Consider the following 21,161-nt stretch of genomic DNA (forward strand, 5'->3'; position numbering starts at 1 on the left):
TAAAAGCACTACAGTTTTACTCCCCTCCCAATGTTTTATGTTTTTGACGTCATATTTTGCGTCTTTTTGTGTATCCCTTAAATACTTATTGGAGTTGTAGTTGATTTTACTTTTGTCTTTTAACCTTCATACTAGCTTTTTAAGTGGCTGATCCACTGCTTTTACTAAACATTTGCCTTTACCAGTGAGATATTTTTCATTCAGGTATTTTCTTATTTCTAGTTATGGCCTTTTCTTTTCCACTTAAAAGAAGACCCGTTTTAACATTACTTGTAAGGCCAGTTTAGAGCTGATGAACTCCTTCAGTTTTTGCTTGTCTGGAAACTCTTTATCTCTCCTTCAATTTTGAATGATAACCTTGCCAGGTAAAGTATTCTTTTTTTTTTTTTTTTTTGGTGAGGAAGATTGTCCCTGAGCTAACATCTGTTGCCAACCTTCCTCTTTTTGCTTGAGGAAGACTGTCCCTGAGCTAACATCTGTGCCAATCTCCCTCCATTTTTTGTATGTGGGATGCCACCACAGCATGGCTTGATGAGCAGTGTGTAGGTCTGCATCCGGGATCCGAACCCGCAAACCCTGGGCCACCAAAGCAGAGCATGCGAACTTAACCACTATGCCACCGGGCCAGCCCCCAGGTAGAGTATTCTTGGTTCTAAGATTTTCCTTTCAGCAGTTTAAATATATCATGCCACTCCCTTCTGGCCTGCAAAGTTTCTGCCGAAAATTCAGCTGACGGTCTTATGAGAGTTCCTTGTACAGTCATGCATCACCTAACGACAGGGATATGTTCTGAGAAATGTGTCGTTAGGCAATTTGGTTGTGCAAACATCATAGAGCATACTCACAAAAACCTAGATGGTATAGGCTATGACTATATGGTACTAATCTTATGGGACCACCATTGTACATGCAGTCTGTCATTGACCAAAACATTGTTATGTGGCACATGATTCTATGTGACTTGTCTACCAACTACTTTCAACTACTTTGGGAAGGAATTTTTATACAGAGCATGCAGACACTCTTTCACCACCAGATGGAGTATACACAACAAAAATTACACTGCTTTTAGAACTTGAGGATGAAGGAGAAACTAAGTTTAAGATGATGCTGTGGAAAGTAAAATATATAGGTTTTTTTTAAGGCATTGTGACAGGGGATCAGGGAAACTGAAAGCCACAAAACAGTATCTATACTTCATCTAATTACATTTTAGATTATAATTTTTAAAACCTATACTGAATCATATTGCTTATACTCATATTCAATATATCATGATATTTTAAGTTGTACAGTATATTGTAGCAGAAAGTAAACTAGATTTGGGAGTCAGAGGTAAGAATCCAGGCTTTGCCAAGTTAGTGACCTTAAGTGATACATTAACATAACAAAGCATCACAGTTGCAAAATAAAAGAATTGAGCGAGATCGGCATTTCCCTAAATGTATTCAGCTGAATTTTAATGTCATAACGTGCTGTGTGAAGAAATGATTCTGTGGTCAAATAAATTTGGTAAATACTTCATACTACAGCCTCATCATCATCCTACAATAAATAATGTATATTAGCATATTAAAAATGTTGATGAATCCTGGAGGAAAGAAGTCTGTTTCACTCTAAAAGCATTTCCCAAATTTATGCAACCATGAAGCTCTTTTATCCTCAGAACACCTACGAAACAGCCTATCCAACTGAATCAGTATTTCACAAGAAAAGACAGACTTTGAGAAGTGCTGGTAAAATGATGTCTAATGTTCCTACCGAAGACTTTCAGAACACTTCTAACCTGTAAGAGAGTTATACTAGGTTAATGATTAAAAAATAATGTCTCCTGGCACTCTCATACTGGAAGTATAAAGTGGCACTAGCTTTCTGAAGGGCTATTTGGTAAAATGTACCCTAATTTTAAACACGGCATATTCTTTGCCCCATTATCTCATTTCTAAGATTTTCCTTTAAAGGAAAGAACCATGCATTTATAAGAATATTCAATGCAGTAGTATTTTTTTTTTTTTTGAGGAAGATCAGCCCTGAGCTAACATCCATGCTAATCCTCCTCTTTTTGCTGAGGAAGACCGGCTCTGAGCTAACATCTATTGCCAATCCTCCTCCTTTTTTTCTCTCCCCAAAGCCCCAGTAGATAGTTGTATGTCATAGCTGCACATCCTTCTAGTTGCTGTATGTGGGACGCAGCCTCAGCATGGCCGGAGAAGCAGTGCGTTGGTGCGCGCCCAGGATCCGAACCCGGGCCGCCAGTAGTGGAGTGCGTGCACTTAACCGCTAAGCCACGGGGCCGGCCCCAATGCAGTAGTATTTATAATGGAAGAAAAATAACCTAAATGTCCACCAATGGGGAATTAGCTAAATAAATTACAACATATTCAAATAATAGAATCCTAGGTAGTCATCACAAAGAGTAATCCATAATTACTGAAAGAGAAAGATATCTGTAACCACTGACAGAATAAAACAGCATGTATAAAACGTGATCCCTATACACATAACAGTTTCTTATTTACATATGCCTACAAATTGTCTAGAAGGATTCTTACTAAAAATGTTAACATTTCACACTAATTTCTTTTACTAAAAAAAAACAGAAAACAAGTGTTGGTGTGGATGTGGAGAAACTGGAACCCTTGTGCATTACTGGTGGGAATGTACAATGTCACAGCTGCTATGTAAAACAATATGGCAGTTCCTCAAAAAATTAAACATAGAAATACAATTTGATCCAGCAAGTCCACATTAGGGTGTATACACAAAAGAACTGAAAGCAGGGACTCAAACAGATACTTGTACACCAACGTTCATGTCAACATTATTCGTAATAGCCAAAAGGTGGAAACAACCAAAATGTCCATCAACTGTTTAACGGATAAACAAAATGTGGTATATACATACAATAGAATATTATTCAATCTTAAAAAGGAAGGACAGACATTCTGACACATACTACAACACGGATGAAACTAGAAGACACTACGCTAAATGAAATAAGCCAGAAACAAAAAGACAAAATATTGTATGATGTTGCTTATAAGAAGTACCTAGACTAGTGAAATTCATAGAGATAGAAAGTAGAACAGTGGTTAGCAGGGGCTGGGGGAAAGGAGAAATGGAGAAGTATTGTTTAATGGATACAGAGTTTCAGTATGAGATGATGAAAAAGTTCAGGAGATAGATAGTGGTGATGGTTGCACAACAATGTGAATGTGCTTAATGGCACTGAACTGTACACTTGAAAATGGCTAAAATGATAAAATTTACGTTATGTATATTTTACCACAATCAATAAAATAAAATTAAAAAATGTTAACACTGGTTACCTCTAGGTAGAGGGATTACAGGTGATAATTTTTAAATAGCTTTCGATATTTACTGATTTCTCCTCCTCTACTTTTTTTTTTTTTTAATTCACTGAGCAATTTTTTACAATTAGAAAAAACAGTTTTGGAAGCAAAATCATTCCCTAGAAGCCATCTGTGAGTTTAAGAGGTCTTTGCCTAATTACTATATCTTCTCATCTCTAGGCCTACAGAGCAAATTACAGTCAAGAGTAGAAGGAGACTGCAGGGTATTCTCAATCACTCAAAAATAGTTAGTGCCCAACAGCTACTGTGCTAAGTACTGGGACGTATACATTATATTTGTTAATTTCATGTAAGCTTCAAAATTACCATATGAAGCATCTATTATGATCTTTATTTTATAGATAAGGAAATTTGAGTATTATATTTAATGATGCTCAGAGATGTACATGATATACTATAAAGTTTTTTAAAAAGCAGTTACAAAACAATATGATTTCAATTCTGTTTTTTAAATCAAGATGTGTGTCTGCAAGCATGGTTTTATGTTTTATTGGAAAAATAGGCACCAAAAATGTTAACAGTAGTTATCTCTGAGCAGAAAGATCAATGGGGATTTATATTTCTCATACGATTGTTTACCTACAATCTTTATTTTTTTATCATTGCAAACGTATTCCTTTTGTTTTGTTTTGTTTTTTTAATTTTATTTATTTATTTAATTTCCCCCAAAAGCCCCAGTAGATAGTTGTATGTCATAGCCGCACATCCTTCTAGTTGCTGTATATGGGACTCGGCCCCAGCATGGCTGGAGCAGCGGTGCGTAGGTGCGCGCCCGGGATCCGAACCCGGGCCGCCAGTAGCAGAGTGCGTGCACTTAACCGCTAAGCCACAGGGCCGGCCCTAAACGTATTCCTTTTGTATTAAGCAAAAGATTTATAATGTTATCTATCAAAAGGTATTGTAATGATAAATATGAAAGCTAATTACATATTATCATAAAGAAATTAATCTAACTTCTTATGAAATCAAATCATAACTTTAGATCACTACCACAAAATCAATAGTAAGAGAAAAAGTCACCATGTAGAATTCCACTTACATTCTATCTTTTCCTTTTTTCTTTTCTTTCCTTTAGAAGAAGTAGATGAACGAGACGATGTAGCAGACTGGACCCCTGATGAATGCTGGGAGGTAACATCCACAGAGGAAAGATCATAGGCAGACTTCCTGCTAGAATGGTCCTCTTGAATGCCTAAATTGCTACCACCAATACTGTCAAAGAGTAAGTAGCAGTGATTAAAGAAAGAAATAAAAAGTCCTAAAAAAGAAGCTAAAACTATAGATATTTTAAAATCTATTTAACCACGAGAATATAACTATAATCAAAGATGCCTTCCACTTTTCGTTTTTGTTTTCTTACTACTATAAGCCTGGACTGTTCCCTATGGCTCAATTTATTACTGAGAAAAATCTCAGGGAGTTGTTTATTGAAGTGAAACCAATAAAAATGGATAATTCAGACCCATAAAAGAAAAAATAAAATGTTGGATACTGGAAAATGGGGCCTCAATTTCTATTCAAATTTATAACTTAATATGTTCTACTTCAACCCAGAAATAAAATGCAAAAAGTCATATTGATTGGTGATATTAAATGTCACCACAATTAAATCCTTCAAGTTTTTATTTAAAAGTTTAATCTTCTCTTTAGAGCTCAGAATTTAAAACAGCTATAATTTTAATAACTTATTTTCATTAGTCAACTAGATACAACTAATTCTTAAAAGATCATCCAATAATTTTATGTGGATCATAATTTGTAATTTGTGAAGAAAGTTATACTGAATGTGAGTAAATTACAGATTGTTTTACACCGTAACAAAATTCAGGGGAGAAATTCTTTCTAGCCAAGTTTGATCTGCTTACTAAATGACTTTGTGCAAATAATTTAACCTCGGTGCTTCAGTTTCTTCTCTAAAGTAGAAATAGCAACAATAATACTTACCATATCAGGCTATTAAAAGAATGAGTTCATACAGGTAAAACTCCCTCAGTCATCTCAGTGCCTTGCACATTAAGTGCTCAATGAATATTAATAATATTTTTATTTTTCAAAGCTTTGCAAAATTTTAGATGTTATCCCAACTATAAAAAAAATTTACTGATTACTTGGGATCACAGAGTCAAGAATCTATCTGGTCACCCTCAATTCTATCACAGAAAACGATTTCTTAATCTTCTTACATTAGTATACCATGGATACTATTCTCTACTAGGGATTCACACATTGATTTAACAACTTATATTCTGTTTACTATGTGCCAGGTCCTGTTCAAAGTACTTTGTATTTCACTGAATATTCATAACACTCTATGAAGCAGGTACTATTATTTTCCCCATTTTATAGAGAAAGAAACTGAGGCACCGGGATGTTCAGTAATATGCCCACAGACAAACAACTAATAATAAGAGACAGGATTTAAATGCAGGCAGTCTGGATCCAGAGCCCATGCTCTTAACAACCACTATGCTATGCAGCCTCTACATGTATATTTAAACAAGCAAAATTGAACTGATATTCAGACCACAGTTCTCATTTGTACATTTTTCTCACTCCTCAGATTTTATTCCATATTGTCAACATATTCTTACTTAAGTTCAAGAGAGGATTTTTTTTCTGTCAAAGTCCCACTCCCTGGAGAGGAGACAAAATCATCTTCATATGAAACACTACTTAGAGGGGTTGTAATGGCATTCAAAGGCCGCAAAGCTGATGTTCCTCTTTCCAACCTGTCTTCAAACCCTGTCAAAAGTAATAATTGAAATGCGTTTTAAAACTAAAATTAAAAAACTACAAAGTATTCTACAACATGAGGATTAACAATATGGATTTGGGGACACTTTAGTTTGCTTTTATTAGTGCTTCTTTTCAATTTACCTTTATATCTAACAATACATTTTTAACTTTCTATTAGGAAAATTCTCAAACATACATGAAAGTAGAGAGAATAGCATAATGAAACCAATGTATCCATCACTCAGCTTCAATAATTATCAATACATGACCAATATAGTTTTAATTAAACTTCCTATTCCCCTCATCTCTCACTTCCCCTACAGATTATTTTGAAGCAAATCCCAGACAACATATCAACTCTGAATACTTCAGTATAACTATAAAATCTTGATGAAAACCTAATAGAAAAATTTAAGAACAAACTCAATTTTCTTAAGAAAAAATGAAGGTGTTGATTTAAAAGCACTTTGCTGTCATCAAAAGAACTTTAAAATCCAAAGAGCTTGAAAATTACCACCTATAGAAATAAATGTTAAACAAAAGAGATCAATAGCACATACAGGTCTGCAGAAGATCATAATGAAGTGGCTAAATAAGAATTCTAGGAAAATGCAGTGTGATACCCAATTAAGCATAAGATGAACAGATGAAATCAATTCATTTGTCAAATAAGTTGTTTACTACATAGAATGGAAATTAAAAAACCACAGCATCAACAGCTGACTTAAGGCTCAGCCTCATTCTCCAACCTGGAAATTCTAAGGTTCTGTTAGCATAAGATGGGTAGAATCCACCTATGGCAGGAAGAACAGAGAAAGGGACTTGAAGGAATTGAGCCCATCATAGAAAAGGAAAGTTGTGTTGCAGGATTTCAGGGATAAGAAGGGAACTTCAGAAGTTATTGTTTCAGGATCCAAACATATAGCTACATTACTGTCCAAAGTCTGATTTTTTTCAAATTAGTTTGACAAACAATAATAGAAATGTTATTACAGTTGCCCCTCTCAATTCTTGACCACTATATTCCCAATGATTCACAAATCACTGTATTAAGAAATATACTTATTTTCTATCTAAACATATAACTATGGTCACAGAAAACCTAGTATACGCTTGATACACACCAATCCTGAACATCACCTATGAATTTCTCTAAATTAGACCAAAATTTATACAACTACCAACCAACTATTCTTTTATGACAATAACTAAAAAATGAAATTAGTGTTTAAGACTAAATTACAATACTCTCCAGTTGAAGCTTGCAGATAATTTTAGATTAATTTGGACAATAAGTCTCCATTATCTTCATAATGAATAATGAAAATTTGTACTTAAGTATTATCTTGTACAGAATTATGAAATAATTTATCTTAAGATAACATACAAATATTACAAGGCTTATTTTTCTCACCTTTTCCATATAACTGATATGATTTTGTAAAAATATTAATGACACTATGTGGACTTCCCTTTGCCAATTCTTCCCATGGTCCTTTGCTTTGTGTACCACCTATGTGCCCAAAAAGTGGCAAGAATTTTTCAGCTTCCTTCTGAAATTCTTTGATGGGTTCATAAGTATTTCTTTCTCCAGCACAAAATTCCTTTTCTTTTAAGATTTCTGCTACTTTCAAAGAGGGCCGTCCATCTTGGCCTCCCTCTTCTTCAGACAGACTCCCTTCACTAAGAAGAGGCCCCTCACTCACTGAATCTGTGCTAGAACCAAGAGACAGTTTGGCTTTGTCTTGAGAACAAGCTTGCATATCAGAGCTAGAAGAGTCGGTCTGCCTCTGACACAACTGTGCCAGCAGCCCTTCTGGTTTGGGACCAGGGGATCTCATTCTGAAGCTTGATATGGCACTATGGGGTCTTATCATCTCAGGAAGCTTTTTAAATTCACTAAGGTTACCTACACCAGGAAGATCATCATCAAAAGTTGCATTAGATACACAGGTTCCCAGCATCTTTTGAATTCGGGCAGAGAAAACATCTTCAGTATCCTCTTTCACAGGTGGACTTATAGCCTTGGTCCAAGGTCCATCTTCTTGTGGTGTTTGCTGCACATCATACTCAGTGTTCCATACTGACCCATAATTAATGTTAGCCCCAGCTAATTTCTTGGCTTCACTTTCAATCCTGCTGGACAAAGAAGCAGCTGTTGCTTTCAAGGCTTCAATACGATCCAGTTTACTCTTATATTGGCTGGCACTAGGTTTTAACAAGGCATCTGGATGAGCAGCTGGTGAGGTCAAATATGGTTGAGGTGTAAAAGTTAATGGCCCTGAAGCCATATTATGATTCTTCCTGGTTGGTAAAACAGATTCAAAATCTTTATGCAAAATTCCTACATGCTCTAGACTCAAGAGATGGGACAGTAAATTTCCAGCTGTTCCAACAAGAGGCTGTGGCTGAGAATGGCGGACTCGTGGGCTCAATCTGTCAGGCTGCATCCATGTAGGTTCCATCAAGTCCCTTCTGGAAATAAAAGTCCCAATATGTTAGTTAACACAGCAACTCATAACTAAGCCACTATTTTTTTTTTAAGTTTTGTTTTTTTCCTGATTATAAGAGTAATGCATATTCATTGCAAAAAAAAAAAAAAAAAGGACAAAGAGGGTAAAAAAGATAAAGATCACTCATAGCTAATCAATAAGAAAGAGGTACTATTAATATTTCATTTAGAATTATATCTTTCCAAACATTTTTCTACACGTGTTGTGTGTTAGTGTTGTTATTTTCACAAAAATGAAATCTTATCACACATACTGTTTTGCAAACTGCTTTCTTCAACTAAGACATCATATTTTTTAAAGAGAAGGCATTATAACCTTTAAAAATCTATGGACAAAATTCTTTACAACATTGGCTCTACCTTTCCCTTTAAAAATAATATTACATAAAAGAGAAATGTTTAAGATTATTAAATATTAACATAGGTATGATATATATTATTCTAATCAACAAATACTTAATAAATGTTGAACACGTTTAACATTGTACATACTAAAGAAATAAGGAGATTATTACAATCTAGTTCCAAAAAAAATTAATGAACGTCAAACAATGACTACCAATGCAAAACTATGAGTACCAATTATAAATATACAATACAGGGTAGGTTGTCCATCAAGTCTAGACACAGAATAAAGATGTCCTAGATGACATTATATAATTCACCTATGTTTTCAGACGATGAACACCCTGTATATTAAGGGATACTACAGGAAGATTAAAGGCTGATAACTATTAAAAAGATCCTTAGAAAAAATAACATTAGGTTTTGGCCTTGGTCTTGTCCAAAACTTTTGGATGATGACATGAAAATATGCTTATCAAATCTGCAGATGAAAGAAAGCTGGGAGGCATTGGCTAACCCAACAAATTATCGAATTATGATTTAAGTTATTTGGACAGGCTGCAACCTTAGACCAAACTAGAATGGATAAATGTGAAGTCCTACCAATTAAGTTCAAAAAATCATCTGGAGGAGGGTAATCAGGGTGATAGGGAATTGAAAAGCATGTCATGCAAAGTTTGCTTGGTGGTTATGTTATAGCATTCTTTTATACTAAACGGCCACTATGAAAACGGAATGAAGGAAGAAAAGACTAGTGCATAGATTCCATGCCACACAATATAGACTATTACAAATGCAATGCATGAGGTTATTAGGAGCCAAACTAAGCTGGTAGTAATGGGAATACAAAGGAAGTTATCGAAATAAAAGATATTGCTGAGTTTTCTCATTAAACTCATTGCTGAGTTCAAATTTTTTATCCAACATCTCTAAATTCAAATATCAGAATGCCAATTTTGTGGCAGGCACTATGTTGATGGTAGAGGAACAGAGGGAGACAAAAATGGAAAGACTTAATCCTTACTTGTTAGTTTCTCAAGATCTAGCAAGGATGAGAGACTAATAAATAGCTAATGTTGTAAGTACTAACACAAAGATATATAAAGTTCAACAGGGTATAGATAGGTAACAATGAACTCTGCTAGCCAAGGAAAGTGACTTTTGAGCTGGATCTTCAAGGTCTTCAAGGTCAGATATGTAATTTGGAGTTTTCCAGGTAACTAACACAGAATGATGGGAAATGAAGGGCAAGGAAAAATAATCCCGTGCTTTTATGCATAAAGTACCTGAGATATGTTAAAACAATTAATAGCAACGGGGAAGCTAAGGAATGGGTAGAGAGAAAGTGGAGGCAATAGGTTAGATAACACAAGTCAGAGAAGTCTGATATTAAAAGAAAGGAGAGGAACATGTGCAAGGTAATAAGGTCCAGGAATGGATTTGTTTTATGTTTGGTTTGTTTTTAACATTGGGTAACTTGTTTAAAGTTAGAAGGAAATTCAAGGAAAGGTAATTGAAGACACGAAGCCAGCAGGATATGTCTGACAACAATAATGGGAGTGAGGTGAACTGGAGAGTACCCCTACCTAAAGGTATTCAAATGCAAAAAAATTTTTAAGCTTATTTATGCTTAAAATTTGAAATCTATTTATAACCTTAAATCATATGAAACATTTCACTTATTGGGAGGCAGTGTGCAGAGTGTTAAAAGTGCAGGCTTCTGGAATCAAGACTGCTTAAGTTCAAACCCATATCCACCACTAACGTTTTGAAAAAGTTAATTAAATTCTAGGCCTCCATTATCTCTTCTGTAAAATAGGAATAACAACAGTGCCTAACTTAAGGAATTACAAGGATTAAGTAGGATAATACATGAAAAATACTTAGATCAGTGCCTGGAACCTAACAAGTACTCAATAAATGTTAGCTATTTTTATTAATATTATTATTCTCTCTTGAGGTGGGGGGCACGAAGGGGTGAGAGGACCACATGTATTAACCCAAAATTGGAAAGTGATTTGATTTTTATTTGTGCATCCTCAAAGAAGAGTTTGAAAATCTTTCTCTTCCCAAAATGGCTATTTTGCAGTATAATTTATAACCATGTAATCTCAAAATCACCTTACCTTACATGCACAGTTTTTTTTACTTTATTGCAAATAATATATTACAGCAAAAAGAAATTTTTTAAAGAAAATATAAGGTAAAATAGCCCTCGATCACCAATTTGAAATCAAACCAAATCCCTTCTTAGTCCTTGTTCATGTGTTCACATACATATCTATATACAGCTTTTGAGAGGTTAAGATGGATAAATTGGTATGAGTCATATGAAGAAATTTTGAATAGTAATGGATACAGAAATGCCCTTTGAAAATTATTCGCTACAAATAATTTATTATTATTTTTTAATAATTTTATTTATTTATTTATTTTTCCCCCAAAGCCCCAGTAGGTAGTTGTATGTCACAGCTGCACATCCTTCTAGTTGCCGTATGTGGGACGCGGCCTCAGCGTGGCCGCGGAAGTGGTGTGTCGGTGCGCGCCCAGGATCCGAACCCAGGCCGCCAGCAGCAGAGCGCACGCACTTAACCGCTAAGCTACGAGGCCGGCCCAACTACAAATACTTTAAAATATTAATTTCACTGTGATTCATTCATCCAACAAACTTTTACTGTGGGTTTACCTTAGAGAAGGCAAGAGTGCTTCCAATCGCAGGTGATCCCAGGGGCAACTGACATTTACATTGGATATTAAAGGGTAGGTAAAAGTTGAATGATAGAATAGGGCACACAGTAAGTATAGATTTACACCATGCTTAAGTATCCATCAGAAGATATTAATGAATTTCTAAATAAACCTCTTGTTCACACAGGTCAGTCAACAAAATTCACTTGAGCATAAACCACTATACTAAATTTCATGAAGTTCTTTCAAGAAAGAACCTTAAGCATCTTTCATTCTCCCCTTTTTACCTTGCAAGAGGCTGTGGAGGTTCTGACAGAGACATGTCGCTACTGGAAGATGCACTTGGGGGACGCTCCTGCACTTTGTTTTCTTTGTCAGATTCTCCAGATGGCTGATACCCTGGTCTGGTCTAGGAGGAAAGGACATCAAATTTATCTGACTCCCATCACAAAGATATATTCAGGAAGTACATAAGATAAATATTAAGTCACTTCAACTTTACAAAGATCATGAAACGTAGGGCCTTTTCTCTCTCAAATAAAACCAATTCAAATTTAGTTTGTCTTAAAAACAGCCATTACGATTAACAGCAAAATTACATCTGAAATCCAACAAGAAGACCTAATACTAACTGTATAATTTGGAGGAAGTAATACTCTTTCTAAATCTCAGTTTTTTCACCTAATAAGTAGAAATACTAATAGTACCTATCCTTCTCAGGGTTATGAGGTTTTACTGAAGCTTAAGCCTGTAAAGCCTTTAAAACAGTATGCAGCACACGGCACGTACTCAATGTTATTCTTATTATTCTTAAAAACAATAGCAGTACTCATAAAATTATCACACTAAAGTAGGATATTCTCTAATTTCAGCATATATCACAAAACTAGGCTTTTTATTAACATAATCTAATTTTATTTGCTCAATAATAAAATGAAAACTAGGCAAGGATATAACTAATAGCAATGATGAGACAAAAAGAGTCACTAAATCACTTTAGGAAACCCTCATTGAGCACTTACTTTCAATCATGTTTATCAGTTACTCTTCATATAAAAAAAATTTCATGAAAGGCCATCATTATTATAAATATTGTTTGAGCATGTCTGAATATTAGGAATAGTAGGTAATTTTTAAATAGTATAGCAAATAAGTTTTTCCTAACAATGATTTACTTCCCTTTCTATTTCTGTCACTACTACTACCTGTGTTTCCTGCGTAACATGCTGATAAGTTGGCTCTTCAAGCAAAGTCTTTTCTAGTAGCAATTTGGAGTAAGTTTCCTGCAGTCGCCTAGCTGCTGATGGCTCAGAAGGAGGCACATTTTTTACTTTAGTAAAGGCTTCTTTCTGTTTCCGGTAGAGCTCCTGTAATCGTTTGTTCTTCTGCTCAGTGGCCTCCTTCTGAGCCTTCTTCTCTTCATTTTGCTTCCTTTTCCTTTCCTCCTGCTGTCTAACAATGTACTGTCGCACCTCATCTGTGTCATAGTGGCGCTTTTTGGAAATAATAGGGGGATCTTCATTAGCTGTTATTTTATCAGGTTTTCTTTTTATTGGGCTATGACTCCTAGGAGCTTGTACTGGTGCTGATGACTTCTGATTCTGTATCTCTCCTGTCTCTTGCCTTGTAGACCGAGCTGTAGAATCCAACTGTAGGTCATCAAGAATTCCACGAATTTCAACAGGTAAAAAGTCCTTATTTAAGGCAGGATTTTCCTCCTGTTTATTGTCTGGAAGAGATGGAGCTAATTTCTTTATATTATTTTCAGACCGAGCTCTACTTCTCGAACGTTCTGAGTTTCGTGGAAGATGTCTGTGCGAAACATCCAACCTGGGATCAGATTCTGCTCTTCCAATATGACCTCCTGCAAAGTATAAACTGTTAGTGATGTATTAAAATTCTATACTCATTCCTAAGATTTATTGCACTAAGGAGAAAATTATGGAATTTCGCTTTACCTTAAAATCAAATTCAAACATTCTATAAAGTCTTCTAAAGAATATTATAGAAGAAAAGAAAAACATCTTTTTTTAGCAGTAAGAGAATTTCAATCTTCTGAAAAACTATACTTCCTTGGCATTTTTTAAAAATGCATTTTTTAATATATCTGAAATAAGGACAGATCTTGTTGATGTGAATACTTAACTATTAATATTAATAGAGAATTACTATATCTCTCCCACATGCATATTTAATGTTACTATTTCTCTCCCTCCCCAGACACCTAAAACAGTTGTTAAAAAACCAACAATGTTAAGCTGCCACAACTTTCCAATGAATAACAGAAAAAAATAAATATATAGAAAAACAATCATTTTCCCATCTGAATGTTTGTTGATGTGGCTTAATTTTAGACTGAGAATGCACATGAGTTTTTTTAGAAGCTAGATGAAAGTGAAGAGGAGCAAATACAAAGTATATATTGACTTCTACGTACCAAATTATAGTTACAATTGTATTTCTTACTGAATCCATCCCAGAAGCACAAATTAATTGAGGAAAATTTTGCTACTGAAAAGGAAAGCTAGCCTGTAAGTATTTATATTTCATTTCCCAAAATCAGTGTTCATGAAAAAGTTACTAGTTATTTCAAATAGCATTCAAAATATTTCGAAAAGAGAAAAGCAATGGACTTCAGGGTCAAACTAAAGAGTTGTGGATCCTAGATCAAATTTTGCCACTCACTGACTGTATACCCTTGAGAAAAATCACTTCTCTCTCAGGGCCTGTTTCCTAATCTGTCAAATAAAATAACGCAACCTGTGACTGTCTACCTGTGTTTGTGTATGTAGGGATAAGACGTTGGACTTGATTCTCTTAAGGTCCCTAAAGGTCTAACAGGATTTGATTAAATGATGCTTTGATATTCATAATGACAGCTAAATGTAATTAATATAACACAAACAGAATTCTTAATAAAGATCACCATAATATCTATATGTGGAAATTATCCACAGACAAGCCCAAGAGAACATTTCTTTTTTGAGCTACATTCACAATTATAAAGCAAAGTCTTAAAGCATTCTCAAAAGAGTATTTTCACCTTTCCTAACTACTTACACAAACAACTTTATTGCTTGTCTCAACAATTTTAATTATCGAGATAACTTAACTTAATAATTTAATTACTCACCAGATTTGGTAGTTCTTTCTCTTCCACTTCTGTCACTTGATGCTGTTCTTCGCTCTTTTTGCTCCATTCTGGGTGCAGGTCCCAGAATCTTCTTTACTAACTTTTGTCCATCTCGCCAAGAAGACGTACTTATCAGACGACTGCTACCTAAAATATATATATAGGGTTGAATTTAAAACTTAAATTTTATCTCTAAGAAGTATATCTACTCAACCACACAGATTTTGTAATTAATCTTATGCTTACCTTATGCCAAAGTCAAATAGTTTACAATCTAACTTTATTTTTAACCCTAAGTTCCCAAAATCAATTAACAGTTTGTTTAAATCTTGATTTAGTCACACATCTCAAATAAGTGTAAAATGTTTTGAAAGTTAAGTACAAAGTATTAATGATTTCTGAAACCTCAAGAACTAGGGAAATGATTCCATCAATTTTGGCACAGAACAAAAATATGTCTTACTATAATAAGTGTTTAGTTTACCGATACTAGCACAGTACCTGGCACAGAGTAAAGTGTATGTTTGCTGAATGAACAAATGACTTAATCTAAGTATAAGAAAAAAGTTTGAAGAAACATATAACAAACAGTTAACAGCGATTACCTTAGAAGGGGATGATATTACAGGGAATTTCACATTTTACAGATATATGCCAAAACTACAAACTATACATAAAACAAGGATATTCAAAAAGCAAAAATCAACAACATTTTAAATTGCTCTCATTTTAAAACCTCATAAAAATAAAAGTATGTTCCAATAAATACAGCTGCTTACCAAGAGAAAAACTTTTCATTTACTAGTTTCAGATTGTAAAAAAATTAAAATCAGACCATCACCTAAAAATAGACTAACTTAAAAAACAAGAAATGACGTGAAAGACTATTGACAAAATAGAAACCATAAAAAATAAACAGAAATATATAAAAGTATTTAAATGCAAAGTAATATAAGAAATAGAATGAAAATAAAAATAATGAAGGAGCATTTTAAACCTAATTAAATTAGAAAAACATACTTTTACATTCATAGTGAAAGCTCATAAAATTACAATAAAATCATTCTACTTATACATTGCTTATAGAAATATAAGTGGCGGGGCTGGCCCCATGGCATAGTGGTTAAGTGCGCACGCTCCTCTGCTGGTGGCCCAGGTTTGGATCCCAGGCGCGCGCATCAATGCACCGCATGTCAGGCCATGCTGTGGCAGCGTCACACATAAAGTGGAGGAAGATGGGCGGGATGTTAGCCCAGGGCCAGTCTTGCTCAGCAAAAGAGGAGGATTGGCAGATGTTAGCTCAGGGCTGATCTTCCTCACAAAAAAAAAAAAAAAGAAATATAAGTGGATATAGTTTCTTTTAAAAAAAAAACACAGTATTACGTGTTAGGGACCCATCAAGTGCTCATTCCTCTTGATCAAATACTCCAAGTAAGAGAAATATATCCAATAGAAAGAAACAAAAATGTACACTGTATAATTTTTCATAATATCAGAAGTAGCCTAAATATTAAAGAATGGTAAATAATTAAACTATGTTTCTACTAGGTTGAGTACTATGTGACCATTTCAAATTATAATTTCCATAAGAAATAACAGAAATGGTCTCGTGGTAAGATGCTAAGAGAAAAAGATTAAATTTTATGTATACAATGATTACAATCACCCACAATTATGATTTTAAAATTACCATAAAGAAATACACAAAATAATGTTAGTACTTTATTTAAGAAGGGCAGTGGTTTTATCTGTTTTCTTCTATTTTTCAAGCTTTCTGTGATGCTATTTCATTGTATTTATAATAACAGACATTCCATTTAGAGTTTCTTTTAAAAGGGCTTTAGTTTAAAAGTTTAAATGGAAGCATAATTTTAATGAAATTATAAAGAATCATGAATTATAAATGTGTGCTGTTTACTTTAGAAATGTTTTTGCATCTTCTTATTAACCTTAAACAGTCTAAAATATTTAAAAGGTTTTAAGTCTATTTCTCAATCTACGTATAAGCAACTTTATGTTCTTAAGCAACTGAGAGAACAGGATTCTCTTCAACTGCAGCTTAATTTTCTGAATCAAAAGCAAGTAACTACAGGGCTGGCCCCATGGCATCGCGGTAAAGTCCGGCATGCTCTACTTTGGCAGCCTGGGTTCGCAGGTTCGGATCCCAGGCGCAGACCTACACCACTCGTCGGCGACGCTGTGGCAGCAACCCACATACAAAATAAGGAAGATTGGCACAGATGTTAGCTCGGGGCTAATCTTCCTCAAGCAAAAACAAAAAAACAAAGAGGAAGACTGGCAACAGATGTCAGCTCAGGGTTAATCTTCCTCAGCAAAAAAAAAAAAAAAAAAAGAGAGAGAGAGAAAAAAGCAAGCAACCATGAATATACTGGGTAGTTATTTATAAATATTGGCTTCTGACTATGCTGGGTGATTATTTCTAAATTCTGGCTTTCTGGAATAGTCTCGTGCAGTCATTGGTAGAAAAAGAGGATTTTCACTATCGATAAACCATAATACAGCTTTAGCACACTTAATGACTCTGTCTCGGTCATTGTCACAGTGCATACATGGGAATCAGTCTACCACAAAACTGGTTAAATACAATCCAAGATCAGTGTTTATAAGTTATTGTGGTCCCAGTGCTTCATTTCAAACCATGCCCCGAGAACAGTATTATTTAATATCACATGAAAAATAATACTTTTGTCTATTTTTTAAATGTAAGAATTAGTTTAGTTTACATTCAGATAATTTATGTTCCTATAAAATTTTACTTTTTATTTGTATACAGCCAGGGTCATTCTATTATGACATCTAGAGTTAACAATGGATGCCACAAAATATGTTATTTGTCACTCTATTGATTTTAGTCTATGACCAGAAAAACAAGTGCCTCCTCAAAAACCAACGTCCCATCACTCCTGCTCCATGTTCCCATAAGACCTTGTACATCCCCTACCATACATTCATCACACTTTATTGTAACTACGTATCTACTGTTTTCCTGACAAGATTATAAATTCCAGGAGTGCAGGGGCTATGTACATGCTGATTACCACTGTATCGCCTAAGCTTAGCATAGCACAGTGCCTCACATATAGCAAATGCTCAAAAATATTTGCATAATGAACGCATATATGAATGATTGATTCAGAATGTCTCCAAACTGAAAGTGAAAAGTTCCCAACTTTCTCCACTCTCTCGGCCCAAATTATTCACTGACATGAATATGACATACCAAATAGCCATTTACAGTATAGCCAGAAATAATAATAATTATTATTAACAGAATCATACCTAACATTTGAGTGCTTACCATGAGCCAGGTACAACTCTATTGAGTGCTTTTAGGTATTAACTATTTTAGTTCTTACAACAACCCTGTGAGAGAAGTAATCACTGCTTTCCTATATACAGGGAAAAAATTAACTCATTTACCAAAGGAACAAAGCTAAAGATGGCAGAGCTAGGTTATAAACCCAGGCAATCTGGATTGAACCTTAAGTATTAATCACTATGGAATTAGGGAACTCTCTTTTTCCCAGTCTTGATCTATTCGGCCAGCCTGACCACTAGTGGAATGGACTGCCATACTTCTCTTATGCAACATTTATTCTCTTAATGAGAATAAGTGAAGGGACTTAGTAACAGTCATAAGCAATTCCTTTGTATATAAAAATTCACTACATAAAAATCATTACCTTTAATCTGGTTAATTTCTATTAAAAATAATGATGGAAAAAAATTTGAGGAGGGTGATAAATGTGTTCAGTATCATGGTGAACATATGGTTTCATGGGTATATACGTATATGAAAACTTAAACTATACATTCTAAATATGTACAGCTTATTCTATGTCAGTTATACCTCAATAAAACACACATACACAAAATAGTGATACATAAAATGTGTTGAATTTTTATATTTGCCAGACAATGAGAACATCTGGTTAACAAATATTTATTCCCACTTAGATGCCACTTCCATAATATGTAACTTTAGGATAGACATGATATTGAGAAAACTAACCTGTTTTGCATTCTGGACTTGATAACTGTGTTGTTACCTTTTGGACTTTTCGTACTGGCTTAACCACTTTCTTCTCTTTACTTTTTTCAGCAGGTTTCTCTTTCATAGAGATATCATCTGAAAAGCAGAAACATTTACAGCAAGTATTATAATGATTCCTACCCACCCATTCATCCTTCTGCGAGTATAAAAAAATCACTATAAAGTATATGATTCAGGCAGGGAGAAAGAAATCTTCACTGAAGCTATTTCTATGACCCATAAGCTACCAATGCCAATTCCTCTTATCGAAAGGTCTAAAGACTGTCACTACTCCACTGTTAGGTTCCAATTCTTTGTTATTTATTTCAGGAAACCCTTGAGTCATTTTTACAAACTAGAAGAAGCTGTAATAGTAATGCTTTCCAAGCTAGGATCATATCATTTATAGAATCTCAGGGGTGAGCACTTTCACAGATTCCTATTTCATTTAAAAAGTCCCAAGTAACTGAGATATTCATGAACTTCTAAAATAAAACTTTATAAAATACTTAATATAATAATCCTAAATTGGGCTTTTTTATGGTTATGCTAGTGAAATATGTCAAGGCATTTCACATATAAATTACTATTCAATAATTTTAAAAATTTCAATCTAGGGAATATACTGACTATATAGATAAATTTGAAAATTAGCGGATGGCCCGCGGGCGCAAGCAGTTAAATGCGTGCGCTCCACTGCAGCAGTCCAGGGTTCGCCAGTTTAGATCCCGGGCGCGTACCGACGCACCGCTTGTCAAGCCACGCTGTGGCGGCGTCCCATATAAAGTGGAGGAAGATAGGCATGGATGTTAGCCCAGGGCCAGTCTTCCTCAGCAAAAAGAGGAGGATTGGCAGATGTTAGCTGAGCGCGCTCTTCCTCAAAAAAAAAAAAAAAAGGAAGAAAATTAACCTCAATTACAGATCTGAATAAATGTAATTTAAAGTACATATAGAGCTCTGCATTCTGGGCAAAGTCAAAGTAAGTGTAAGTGAAAGGCCCTAAGGCAGGAGCATATCTACTGTCTAAGAAACAGCAAGGAGGCCACAGTAAGTGAACAAAGAGAGGAGTAGTAAGAACTATGGTCAGAGACATAATTGACGGCCAGAAGAACTTCAGGTTTTACTAAAGGAGGAGATGAGAAGTTTTTGGAAGATTTTGAGCAAAGGAGTGATATGATCTAAATTAAATTTTAACAAGCTTACTTTAGCAGCTGTGATAAAAACAGACTCATTAGAAGAAGGGCAGAAGCAGGGAGACCAGTTAGAAGGCTACTGCAGTAATACAGACAAGAGACTATTGGTGGCTTGGACCTAGATGATAGTGACAGAAGTGGGGAAGGGGTCAATATTTTAGATATATTTGAGACACTATTAGATATAAGGTATGAGAGAAATGGGGGGGGGGGCTCAGGGATGACTCAAGATTTGGGGCCTGAACAATCAGAAGGACAGAATTAACTGAGATGGAGTAAGTGTAAGGGGTGTGTCATGACCCCATTTAGTTAGTTGGCTCACTCCATTTTGGATATATTAAGCTTGAGAAACTTATTATATATCCAAGGGGAGCTGTGGAGTTAGCAGCTAGATATAAGAGTCTGAGCTCAGAGAAGTCTGGGCCAGAGACATAAATTTGGGAATCACCAGCAACAGAGAATATTTAAAGCCCTGAGACTAGATGAGCCTGCCTAGTTTGTATGTAGATAAATAAAAAGAAAAAAAAAAAAAGGAAGAAGAAAAAGAGAGAGAGAGGAAAAGAAAAGAGAGAAAGAAAGATGGATCCAAGCACTGAGACCGAGGCATGAGGGAGTCAATCAGGAAAAAAACAACTTAAAAAGAGGAGACAGACTTAGGAGGAAAACCAAAAACTTATGGGATCCTAGATGTCAAGTGAGGAGTTTCAAGGAATAAGTGATTAGTCATGTCCAATGTTGCTGAGAGATCAAGTAAGATGACAAATGAGAATTAAACATTGGATTTAGCAATGTGGAAGTCTTTGATGATCTTGATAACAGCAGTCCACAGAGAGGTAGGAGCAAAAATCTAATAGAAACAATTCAATAGTAAAAGGGAGGAGAAAAATCGGAGACAATGAGTAAAACGCAACTTTTTGAAGTTTTGCTATAAATAGAAGGAAAGAAACAGGGCAGAAGTTGAAGAGAGTAGGGCCAAAAGAGGGGTTCTTTTATGATGGCTGAGATAACAGCATGTTATCAAACCGTAGGTTCATGGGCATGACTTCGCAGAGAAGGAAAACTTGATGACGCAAAAGAAAGAAAAGAGGGCTGAAGAAATGTCCTTAAATACACAAGACCAAGTGGA

The 21,161-nt window shown here is 34.9% G+C and overlaps 1 protein-coding gene across 1 annotated transcript in view; it reads right to left on the reverse strand.

Annotated features, from left to right (window-relative positions):
- Positions 1-21,161, reverse strand: part of CEP350 (centrosomal protein 350) — a 158,236-nt gene that overhangs the window by 96,201 nt on the left and 40,874 nt on the right. Inside the window, exons 8-14 of the mRNA XM_058539963.1 lie at positions 18,822-18,938; positions 14,789-14,935; positions 12,861-13,519; positions 11,943-12,064; positions 7,525-8,585; positions 5,966-6,116; positions 4,414-4,586 (exon numbers count right to left, since the gene is read on the reverse strand). Of these exons, the coding sequence (XP_058395946.1) occupies positions 4,414-4,586; positions 5,966-6,116; positions 7,525-8,585; positions 11,943-12,064; positions 12,861-13,519; positions 14,789-14,935; positions 18,822-18,938 (2,430 nt within the window). The remainder of the gene's footprint in view (positions 1-4,413; positions 4,587-5,965; positions 6,117-7,524; positions 8,586-11,942; positions 12,065-12,860; positions 13,520-14,788; positions 14,936-18,821; positions 18,939-21,161) is intronic.

This window comes from Diceros bicornis, chromosome 4 (genome assembly GCF_020826845.1).
Source record: "Diceros bicornis minor isolate mBicDic1 chromosome 4, mDicBic1.mat.cur, whole genome shotgun sequence".
NCBI classification, from domain to species: Eukaryota; Metazoa; Chordata; class Mammalia; order Perissodactyla; family Rhinocerotidae; genus Diceros; species Diceros bicornis.